Below are 12,198 nucleotides of genomic sequence, written 5' to 3' on the forward strand. Positions count from 1 at the left end.
TGAGGTCCCTTAGAGCCCCTAATATTCTGTGAAAACCTGACAAAGTTTAGAACTACTCTATCTCATTTGCTTACTCATCAGATTAGCCTGACAGCAAATCTAGTCCAGCAGCTCCACCAAAGGAAACCATTTGAAAACTGAGAGAAATCGGTACGTTGATTACAAGTGTTTATGGTGCATTGAGGGCCAAAGTGCATTCAGCTCTCTAAACTGTACAAGATAAAACAAGCCAGCTGCAGACTGGATAGTTATGTGATAGCAGCAGGTAAAATCATGAGGCACGTGCATGTTTCCAGCAGCCTTCCTGGCAGCCTGTACTTATTGGCAATTCAAAGAGAACCAAAACAATGAAAACATAACTCACAGCTGAAAGTGAAAGGCACAGGGTGCTGAAAGCCAAAGCTAGAGATGTATCAAGTAGTATGAACAGGCTCCGTTCCTGTACTCAACAACAGGGTTTATTGCAGTGGTTGTGCCAGACCTTGATCCCTCATTATCAACAGTTCTGGGCTCACAGCTGCACCAACATGGAAATGAAAGCTGAATCAAGTCATGCTGTTTGCTTCTCCAATAGAGGCCAGGAATAACACTCATCATCTACAGATACTAAAATATTCAGATGAACTTGACTCTGGTGATTTGAACTTTTCCAAGATGGTGTCAAGAACACACTTAGCTCAAGTAATGGCATTAAGTCCTCCCCTGAATCGGCTGCCATTTCATGTTAAACACAACTCAGAATATAGCTGCTATCATGAGTGAGCCTCAAAAACAAGTTCAGATTTTGGATTACTGCATATATTTTAGCAAAAAAAGTTTTAGTTGGCCAAAATTTCCCCCCTCTTGTACAAAAAGTCTTGTCACAAAAATAGGCCAGGTACAAATGGCATACAGAATCCCCCCCTAGAGTAGTAAAACACTCCTGGTAAAGAGAGGGATCTGGTGAACTCTCCAAAACTGCCAGAGAACATCAGCAAGTGCAGAATTTTGACCAGCTCTCTCACAGCAGGTGTGGGGCTGGAAACCCTGCAGAGTCCATTGGAACTCCTCTAAGCAGCATTCTGGTTCACCCCTTTGCTGTTGAGACTGTCAGGGAGAAGGCTGACAGGAGATGTGAAACGTCATACATCGAACACACCATGATGGCACAATCCAAACCCCTTTTAATGAATGACACCACTGACCTCGTGAGCTCCGCACCTGGCTCTCAAGGCCCATGAAGGAAGTGACATTTCCCATCTCTCCTTGATTGGAAGCATCACCAATGAACCACTTTCCCTTCACAAAGTGACTCTGAACACCTTGGGAATAATTTGTAGCAAACATCTAAAGGATGATCAAACCAACCCATCAGATAATCACATTCTTAGTGATATATTACACGAGAGATGTGCAAGAGTTCCTCCTAGCTCGGACTACAATACTCAGCATTGAGGCAAATCTGTGCATAAAGCACATTCTAATCATTCTGCCATTTTCCACTTAGGACAAAGGATATCAGGAAACCTTAAGGCAAAACATTGCCTTTTTTTTCCTCCTCCCACCAAAGCTCTTAACAGTTTCTCCCTAACATAATGTCCACACAAGAGCATTGTTGTCCATTTAAAAAAATATTTAATGCTGCCAAAAAAGTATAAAAATACAATAAGAATGGCAGTACAAAACAAAATATCTCCTAAGTTGTTTCTTTTACATCTTTCTACATTAATACAGACAGTATAAAAAAAACAACCAAAACACACAAGATGGCAAATAGGTTTGTTTTGCAAAGTAGCACACTGCTGCTGCTGCTGCTGGTGGTCTTCATCCCCTCGACGCAGTTTACGCTGTAAACAGATAACTGAGGTCTTCTTGGTACTTAACAGACCTCACTTGGTTCCCGAAGAGGGGGCTCATGTCTCACTTTGCATGTCATTAATTTGCAGTTTATAGCTGCAGAATATTCACAAGTCTTGAGGGCTTAGGTGTCAGTCAGTCTCGGCCTGTGACATACAACGCAAAAGAAAGTCACCGATTCAGTACACAGAACGGGAAAAAAAAAGAGAAATCAGAACACACAGTGGGTTTGGAATTCACTCTTAACACCCAACAGCTTCTCATGCACTCCCTGCAGCAAGCCCCCTGGGGAAGCCACATTGCCATACTGCAGCATAAGGCACACACTTGCTGGAGAGCTTCAGGTACAAGTCTCAGGCCAACAAACCACCTACTTGCGTGTCTAACCCCAAGCACTGCAAAGCTCTACTTAGGCTTCAGTGAGACTACAGGAGGCTGCACCTCAAAACACTTAACTCCACCTCTCATGGCTTTGAGGCCAGTCCTGGCACAGATTAAGTGTTTCTAGGCACAGGTTCTTCACAGTGAGGAATACATCCCTGCACTGGACACTGTGTTGGTAGGGATGGCAAAGCTCTGCTCTGAGAACACAGAGAAAGAACTTGGTACTTAGGAACTGCTACAAGTAAAACTCTTCTAAGTTGTGCAAGCACTACTCTGATTCATAAACCAGCTTGCTTTGATCAGTTAAGACACACTGAAGAAATTCTTCCAAGTGTTTGTCCTTCCAATTTAAATAAAGACTCAGACAGAGATGCAGTTTCGAACACATTTATTTTTCATACATAAAAAAGAAAGACTGACCTAAAACACTGGGGGAGAACAAAGCCCAGGAAGACTACATCAACTTTGCAAAATTCTGTCCTCTGACTTAAGCCACTTGGCCATGCAGAAAACTTCTTCTGTCACCGTCAATTTAGTTTCTCGTGCAGTCCTCTAGTGTCTCAGGTTAAACTCTTAATGCCAAACAGCAAACTCAACCACCTGGGTAACAATGATTACACACTCAGAGCTAGCAAGGCTTTTTGGTCACAACCCAGTCACACACACTGGCAAACAGTTACACTCTTCCCTTCTCAGTGGGATCTAAGCTAATGCCAGTAAACCATTTTACTCAAGGTTTAAGGAAATACGCTAAGTTTCGCTCGCAGCATCTTGCTTCCATGAAATAAATCTCTAATTTTCTTTCCAATTACTATTTTCACACTGAATTCACTTCAGTGAAAATAATGGTCTGAAATACTGAGGTACTGTCACTGTTGGAGGGCTGTCCCTGCATCACAAACCCTGATAGACTCATCTGAATTTACAAACCCCTTTCAAACCGGTCCAAAATTCCTCAGTGATTTTTGTGTAACAGCATTCATGGTCTGTACATTCACATTCATCTGAAACCCAAACCTTTTGCAATCCAGTTCAAGGAGGCCCACTAGGCATCAAATATTTTGACTGATGTATTTCCAGAACAAAGGGTAAAACCTAACACCACAAGGCTTTGAATCAAGTGCAACAGCATTTTTGAAACAGAAAGAACCACCAGGAACTGGGGAGGCAGGAGTGGAGTCAGAAAGCACATCCTTCAGTTTTATTCTGTAAGCATTTTCTAGAACAAAGGTCGCTGGGTCTGATGGCTTCTTCACTTGAGCCACTATTTGTCCTTACTTGGCATCCAAGTTACACAAGTTTTAATCCTACAGAATAACAACATACCACAAGGGCTCAGTCTGCAGTAAAGAGAAGGAGCCGCCTTCACATTTTGGGGGTTTAAGGATTACTGATGCACCAGCAAGAAAAGTTTTATCCAAATTATCTCCTGGAATGTACTAAGGGATCCAATTTCCCTTCCTACACTCATGCTGTCAAGGACAAGTCACTGAACAAAATAGTTTTGTTCAAGGCTTGTGGTGTTTCATGGTCCTTTAGATGATTAACAGTTAAGACTCTTGGGGATAGGTACAACTATAGAACAAAAGCACATCCTTACAGGTCAGCTGTGGGCAGTGCAAGTCCTGCTTTATTGCATCAATAAGTGTGAAATGAAGAAAAATGGTGTCATCTCCACCCAGAAAAAAAGGGAACAACAAAAGCCAGAATTTAGAAGATGGAATCAGAAAAAAAAAATCAAGTGACAACTTGAGCCACAGCTGATCATTAGCCACCAGGAAATCAGGTGATAAATGAGAGTGTGACTTCAGTCAAGGTCTCGCCTCCACTTTTTCCATAGGTGCTTGCAATTATTTAGAATAAAATCCAAAATACTCTGTTACAAAAGTATTTCATTACATTCTGCCTGCTTTTCCATAAACAAAATATCTTCTATAAGGCACCTACACTTATGCCTACTATCAGTTATAGCTGGTGCTGGGGAGAAAAAACAACAACAAAACAACGCCCAACAAATCATTTTCCTAATTTCAAAGGAAAAAAAGAAAAAAGGAACCTTTTGCCAAGCCTCTTGTTGGCTAAAAGTTGCTATGGTTGTAAAGTGATGACATAAAACCCACGAGCTGCCTGCTGACAGCATGCCACAGCCATCAGCAAGTCATCTTGCTCTTGGAGCTACAGAGCAGGTCGGTAGGGCCAGAGGACAAACTGTCCTGTTTCACTGACGCACGCTCTCCCAAAGTCAGAACTGCCTGAAAGGATGCTTGTTTTCCTTACCCAGTCCCCTGAGTGTTTGTTTACTATCTAAACACCCCCGTCCAAAAAAGCCTGAGCTGTTGTGAAATGAGAATTTCAAAGAGTAAACTCTAGCTCAGCTTTGCCTAGCACGTGTTGGGCTATCTGGGCCCTGTGCCTGCTATGTTACTACTAAGCTAAAACATCCTGGAAGCTTTTCAAGTTAATGCCTTTGGATAAGGAGCATAGGAATTATCCAGCTCTTTCAGTATTGGATCCAGAAAGTGCTTTACAAAAGGACAAAAGGAGAGGAGGGGGAGGAAAAAAAAAAGAGAAAAGAGAAAGTTTCCCCTGAGACCCCCATACCCAACAGAAACCAACCAAACTAGGAAAATGGAGGGAGGAAACATGACTTCTGAAGCCACCTAGCAAGGTAATGCTCAAATAAACCAAATTCAGGTGTCAGAGCACAGCCCAACAATGCAAATCAGTAGGTCTCAACCTGAGTGACAGCAAGCTCCATAAAGCCACATACCATCTTGGTACTCTAGGAACTGAAAGGACAGTGACTTATGCTGAGTTACCATTTAACAAGGGTATAGCCCAAGGAATGGAAAGGAGTGTTCCATCATTTCAAAGTGTCAGCCATCAAGTGGTTTACTGTCATACCTCTAATCCAGCACTGGAGAACCTGAAAAGCAGTTCTGGGACCTTTTGAAGTGTCTCACAGAACAGACCATACAGGAGAGTGCCACCAACCGACTTGTTTTGCATTGAAACCACCCTTGGAAATCCTACAGTTTGCTTTTTAGGTGCTTTCTACACCTATTACTACCCATGGAATTGTATTCTGTCTGGCAATTAAAATCTCTAGACACACAAACCATTCTCTTTCACATTTAATGGAATGTCAGAACTTTAACAATCTTGGCCTCCAAACAGTAGTTGAAGTCTGAATACATTAAGCAACTTAACAGTATGCTCTGCAGTGGGGGCTAAGTCCTCAAAATCCTTAAAACCACAAAATTTCCAAGCCTTACTTAAATAAAACTACCCCAAAAATAATAAATAAGGAATGCAAATGAACAGAGTAGAAATTGGTGAGTGCTCGATCAGACCCCTAGCTGCTCATGTTGTAACCTGGAGTCAAGATCTGGGGAATGGTCACACTGGTATTTCCATGCAGAAATCATAAATACATTCAGTTTCAAAATCAAATTCTTTTTGGTCAGAAATTTGTACAAACTGAGCCTTTTTAAAAGTACAGTGAACTACAAAAAGATTAAATATGCAATTATAAAATAGATTTGTCCTAGGTCATAAGAATATAAAATGTTTATGCTCATGTCACTAGTACATTACACGTTACAGACATTGAAGGATAACTTCTTTGCATTAATAATGTAGAGGATACAACACTGTTTATTGCTTATGTCAGGCATGTAACTTTCAATCCAGACAGCCTTCAGGAGCTAAACCTCTGCGGTTCAGGGTTTGCTTAAGATATGGGAGAACACCGTTTAAAAAGTGTATAAACAGTTGCAGCAAGTTTGTACCTGCCCATATAAACAAAAACCCATCGGTTTGGCTGGGGGGCAGCAGTTTCAGTTTTCTAAGTACCTGCAGTGGAAAGTCCTGAGATGTTGACATGGGATCAAGTTTTAGGTGAGTCACTTCTCTATGGTATGTAACAGTCTGTACCCATTCCAGGTGCAAGGATTTACTGCTTAAAAGTCACACCCCTGGTCATTGACTGGCAGCAAAAGCAGCTGCTGGAGCTGACAGGCTTACTCTTACAAGGAATGTTCTTGGAAGTACATTTTCCAGCAAGAATAAATACCAGCTAAAATCAGTGTACCAAACCCAATCTTAATGAGAATAGGTTTCCAATATAACCACCTTTTTCTTTTTCTTTCAGTCTCAGTTAGCTTCTGCTTCATCTGCTGCAGCTTCTGTGCTGTGTTGGCTTTTCTATCCTCTCGCAGTCGTTTTCGGACAGAACTTCAAGAAAAAATAAAAAAAGGTAAATCTTCAACTGCAGAACAGCAACAAAGGCTGTTAAAATACTGAAGCAAACCTCTCTCAACACACACCCAAATGTTAAGCCCCTAGCAGCACATGGCAGCAGTATGTATGACCTAAATTAAGCAATCTTGACTCTGTTTTAACAGCCTTGATGGGTAGTTTCACATCAGTGAAGCCCCACAAAGTAAGTAAATAAGATGGAAAGGTGTTAAGTGGTGCCTGACCACTATGTGCAGCGGGGAAGAGAATCAGCTCAGTTACCTGGGCTTAGTCTTTCCTCCCCATCAGTGCCCCCACTCCATTCAGTGCACTGGAGGCTGCTGTGATAGGCACCGTCAGGTACCACATGCAGACATGGACAGGATTTCAGCCTGTGCAGAGCTCACTGCAGAGCTCACACTGACATAGCAATACCAACCTGCTCATGTCTGCATGCAGAAATAATGCTGCTCCTCTTGGGCTGTAAACCAAGACTCAACTAAGGCCACTAGCTACAAATCAGTTGTGTGCTGTCACACTGTCAGGGCTGCTTCAGAACTCTTCTCTCCAAAGGTATCCTCACAACCTAACACTGACACAAAACTGGGTTTGATTGTCCCAAGTCCTGGCACACAACCACCACACTTGCATCCATGCCCCACCTCCTACTTGTGAGGGGCTTCTTCAACCACCCACACAACTGCTGTCATCATCTCAAAACACCATAAATACTTGGAAAGCTAAACTCATCAGGGCACCAAGTGGCCATCTGTTATTTCACAATTTTGGTCTATCTACATTGAGCTGCTTCATCCCATCCCATCCCATCCCATCCTGCAGCCCCGTGAGACACGTTGTGCTGCATGGCTTGACACATCTCAGTCAACTTCTTGGCTCTCTGCCTATGGATCCACATTTGGCTACCTCACGTGGGCAGGCCCAAGGGACACAGAGCCTCAAGGGACAGCAATTCCATCTGTAGTTCCCAACACAGCAGCTCACAGCTGAGCCACTGCTACTCATGAGCCAGAGAAACGTGGCAAATTCACATGCCAGAGCGCTGTGGTAAATTGAACATGAGCAGAGGGTAATGTGTGGCTTCGCTGACACAAATTCAAACACCACAGAGAAAGCAGTAGGTGATAATGACTTTGGAAAAATACAGAATACCTCAAAACAAACTGAATCTTAGGATCACAGAATGGTTTGGATAGGAGGAGACTTTTTAAGGTCATCTAGTCCAAACTCTCTCCTGCCTTGGGCTAGACATCTGCAACTAGCTCAGGTTGCTCAGAGTTCTATTCAACCTGACCTACAATGTTTCCAGGAATGGGGCTTCTACCACCTCTCTCTGGGCAACCTCTGCCAGGGCTTCACCATTCTCAGAGTAAAAAAAAAAATATTCCTTATTTTCAGTCTAAATCTTCCCTGTCCAGCTTCTCACCCACCAGAAGCTGGCATTGGATTTAAAAAAATAGCATCAAATTATGTTGGGCACTTTAAAGTTCTAGTTCACCCTGAACCACAGACTTCACTGCAGGAAAAAGACTTTCAAGTACAAGGTTTAGCTGCTTCACACAGAGACATCTGTTTTGCTTCTTTTGACCTTTAAACAACCAAAGTTTTTATTGCAAGCAATAGTTGCCATTTTCATTTTTTAAAGAGAATCACAGAATCATTTTATCTGGAAAAGACCTCTAAGATCCAACCGTCAACCTAACACCACCATGGCCATTAGACCATATCCTGAAGTGCCATGTCCACACGTTTCTTGAACACCTCCAGGGATGATGACACCACCACCTCCATGGGCAGCCTGTTCCAGTGCCTGAGCACTGTCTGTAAAGAATCTTTTCCTAATATCCTCCCTGGCACAGTTTCAGGCCATTTCCTCTTGTCCTATGACCTGCTACTAGAGAGAAAAGACTGACTCCCACCTCACTCCACCTCCTTTAAGGGAGTTGTAGAGAGCAATGAAGTCTCCTCTCAGCGTCCTTTTCTCCAGGCTAAACTCCAATTCCCTCAGGCACTCCTCATCAGACCTGTTCTCTAGACCCTCCACCAGATTCACTGCCCTTCTCTGGCCACGCTCCAGTAGTTCAATGTACTTTTGTGTAGTGAAGGTCCAAAACTGAACCCAGTAGTTGAGGTGCTGAGTACAGGGGCAAGATCACTTCCCTACTCCTGCTGGCCACACCACAATTAAGTAAGAGTGAAATACCACCTGTCTTTTCCCCTCTGCTGAAGAAAGTTCTTCACATTCTCTTATGACAAGAAGATCACTGAACATTTCAGCCTTCTAAGCAGCTTCTTCATCTTGCCTACCTTTCAATGTTTCCATCTGTGAGATCTTGAACTTTAGTGGAGTTCAGGTCAGTATTTATTTTCTCCATTTGATCTTTGTTCTCCAGGCCTATGCTGTTCCCATTGTACTTCTCTGTGGTTATTTTGGTTGGGTGTGAAGGAGACTGCTCAGAACTTGGTGCTTGGTCCTCCTTAGAAAGCTCTTTCCACCGTTTCTGCAAAACAAGGAGAAGGCATTTCAAACATTCCCCCAACGCTGCAGGCCACAGCTCATCTTCATTAGGAAGGGATTTTATAGGAATCTTTTCTCTCCAAACCCACCTGGACACAATCCTGTGCAGCCTGCTTTAGCAGGGGGTTGGACTGGGTGATTGGACTAGATGATCTCCAGAGGCCTTGAACCCCCACTATGCTGGGATTCTTTGAAATGAAAATTTTACTCCTTTTCCACCTCACCCAATCCAGGGAGTGCAGTGCTGTGTTATAAATAGGAAGCAACTAATTGTTTCAGCTACAGCACCATGCAGTGACACACCAAACTCACACCTCTGCAGGGCAACCGTGGAGTGTCTGATCCTTCCTTCCAGTCATTAGCAGAAATCCCACGAGGGGCAAAGACTCCTTACCCCATGATTCAAGAGTTGCAGCTGCAGCCACCAGCTGTCAGCAAGTAGTGTTTTAGGCATACATGATACATGCACAGTTTAGTGACTTCTGAAATCCAGGGAGATCTCAGAGCTGAACATTTCAACAGAATCACAGAATTAACCAGGTTGGAAAAGACCTCTAAGATCATCAAGTCCAACCTATCCCTATCACCTAACCCTTCTAATTAACTAAACCATGGCCCTAAGTGCCTCACCCAGCTGGAAAAGACCTTTCTGATCATCAAATCCAACCAATTAAATCCAAGGTTGTACCAGAGGATGCCCTTCCTCATCATTAGCAGAGTGAAGTAAACAGCTCTCACATTCTGCACAGGAGAACTCTTCCATACAGGAGAGAGTTAAATTAAACCAGATCTAGCTGACCTTGAAAGGAGAACCACTCCTATTAAGTACTGCCAATTGATTTTCTCCACATGACCCTGAGGCGTAAAGAGAAAAGCGCCAGGACAGCTGCCCGCACTGCAGAAGGTACTGGCTTAGAAAACCTCATCTGAGCAATCACAAGAAAAAAACAACACATGAGAAGTCTGCCCCTTAGGCATTTTCTTAGGGGGAAGAAGTAACAGACTTGGACTTGCCAAGCAGTGTTGTGAGGTGACAATGCTGCCTTGTACCCAGATGAGAAATCCCATGACCTAGACGGGTTAAGCGTGGGAGAGCAGAGTTGCTCATTTTAGAGCATGGGGTTTTTTGGTTTGGTTTTTTGAGGCAGAAAAATGATTGGAGAGAGGATCCTTATACCACCATAAACAACTTCCAGAAAATCAAGAGGCAGCATTGCTGTTAGTGTTAGGACAGCTCATGCAGTCTCCTAGGCACACAGTGCAGGTGTGGGACCAGTAGCACGCTACCTAGGTGCTGTTTTGTGGTCATGCAAAATTATTTCCTTGTTTACACAGCAAGTCAAGAAACAGTTGTCCAAGAGAAGAGTCTGGCAGCTGCCAGAACCACAGCAAAGAGGAAATGTGTTTCAGTTCATCTGCTTCACTTATGATTTTAAGAGATCAGCAAAATCAAAAAGCTCTAGGAGAAGAAAGCAGAATTAAGGCTGTTTCACAGCCTCTCCTCCCAGTCCTCCCTCTTCCCAGCCCCAACCATTTCCCAACAGCTATAGCTACTGGTACATCTGCAAGCCACACTGATAAAACAGTAACATCTGGTAATCTCTTCATCCCTAAACTCATTATATTTGGCTAAATTCTACTAATTGTAACTTAAATTTTGAAGTATGTGAAACTTTACTAATAAACCTGATCTGTAGCATCAGGGAACTTGATTATTAGGAAAATCAAGATCAATAAATTCTAAAAAGATCCCTGACATCTTTTCCAAGTGAAATTGGGCATGGACTTTATCTTTCACTATTAGAGATTAATTTTCTTTCTTTATAAATACATAGGATTGAAGTTTAGCTGAGAGAAGATACTCATTGGATACCCTTTAAAACCTTCTAGGGATCTACTGAAAAAGGTAAATTATTTCAATCCCACAAAGTTAATATTTTTGATAGCTTGGACCTCCCTCTTAACCACTGCTAGGGTTTGAATACTTGAAGCTAAACATTTACCTGTATAGTGGAATCTCCCATGATAAATTTTGCTCCTTCTATTACAGCCATATAGGAAAATCTTAGTTGATCAGGAGTTTGGATAAGTCCCATTCGGTATTTTCTCATATCCAGTAATACCTTCTTAATGTCTACAGAAAATGGATCTTTTTTCTCCATCTGTAGAAAAAAGTGACATCAAAAAGCATCATTGCTACCAACAGAGAAATCACACATGAACAACTACAACTGAGTTATAAAACTCCATCTAAAAAAATCAATGTCTTGATATTGCATTTCCATTCCTTATATACAAAGTGAACATCACCAATGAATCCTAAATTGTTTCTACAGGAAAAATAAACAAAGGAAACCAGCTAATGAAAGTGTCTCAGGAACAAAACAATGATCAAGTATTCATCAAATAAATCAGCACCTTAATAACAAGACTTAAAATCAAGACATTTCTATGTGCTTGATTTTATTCAGACATGTCTTTGTACTTTGAAACAGGACCATAAGAATCAAAATCATGGAATCATAGGAAGGGAACTCTAGAGATCATCAAAGTCCAACCACCCTGCCAAGGCAGGATCACCTAGGGCAGGCTACACAGGAATGCATCCAGATGAGTTTTGAAAGTCTACAGAGAAGGAGACCCCACAACCTCTCTGCACAGCCTGTTCCAGTGCTCCATGACCCTCACTGCAAAGAAGTTTCTCAGGTACTGGCAGGACTAGGGGGAAGAGAGCGAAGCTGGAAGTGGGGAGATTCAGACTGGACATGCGGAGCAAGTTCTTGAGCATGAGAGTGGTGAGAGGCTGGAATGGGTTGCCCAGGGAAGTGATTGAGGCCCCATGCCTGGAAGTGTTTAAGGCCAGGCTGGATGAGGCTCTGGTCAGCCTGATCCAGGGTAGGCAGGAGGGCTGCAACTAGATGATCCTTGTGGTCCCTTCCAACCCTGACTGATTCTATGATTCATGCTGAGGTGAACTTCCTGTGCTCCAGTTTATCCCTGCTGTTCCTCGTCCTACCACTGGGCACCACTGAAAAGAGCCTGGAACCTTCATCTTGACACTCATCCCTCAGATATTCGTAGACCTTGATCAGGTCCCCTCTCAGCCTTCTCTTCTCAAGACTAAATAACCCCAGGACTCTCAGTCTTTCTTCACAGGAAAGATGTTCAAGTTCCTTAATCATCTTCATAGCTCTCCATTGGAT

At 42.8% G+C, this 12,198-nt stretch overlaps 1 protein-coding gene across 2 annotated transcripts in view; it reads right to left on the bottom strand.

Moving 5' to 3' along the window:
• Window positions 1-1,147: 1,147 nt before the first annotated feature.
• The window catches only part of PTPN2 (protein tyrosine phosphatase non-receptor type 2), a 35,842-nt gene continuing 24,791 nt past the window's right edge, over window positions 1,148-12,198 (bottom strand). The window contains exons 7-10 of one of the 2 annotated variants that reach the window (XM_064150266.1): window positions 10,999-11,157; window positions 8,785-8,978; window positions 6,355-6,456; window positions 1,148-1,982 (exon numbers count right to left, since the gene is read on the bottom strand). In XM_064150266.1, coding sequence (XP_064006336.1) covers window positions 1,961-1,982; window positions 6,355-6,456; window positions 8,785-8,978; window positions 10,999-11,157 — 477 coding nt within the window. In that variant the 3' untranslated portion in view covers window positions 1,148-1,960. Of the gene's footprint in view, window positions 1,983-2,591; window positions 6,457-8,784; window positions 8,979-10,998; window positions 11,158-12,198 lie in introns of those variants that run through there. The other variant, XM_064150265.1, reaches the window with a different exon arrangement.

Source organism: Pogoniulus pusillus, chromosome 10 (assembly GCF_015220805.1).
Source record: "Pogoniulus pusillus isolate bPogPus1 chromosome 10, bPogPus1.pri, whole genome shotgun sequence".
NCBI lineage: Eukaryota > Metazoa > Chordata > Aves > Piciformes > Lybiidae > Pogoniulus > Pogoniulus pusillus.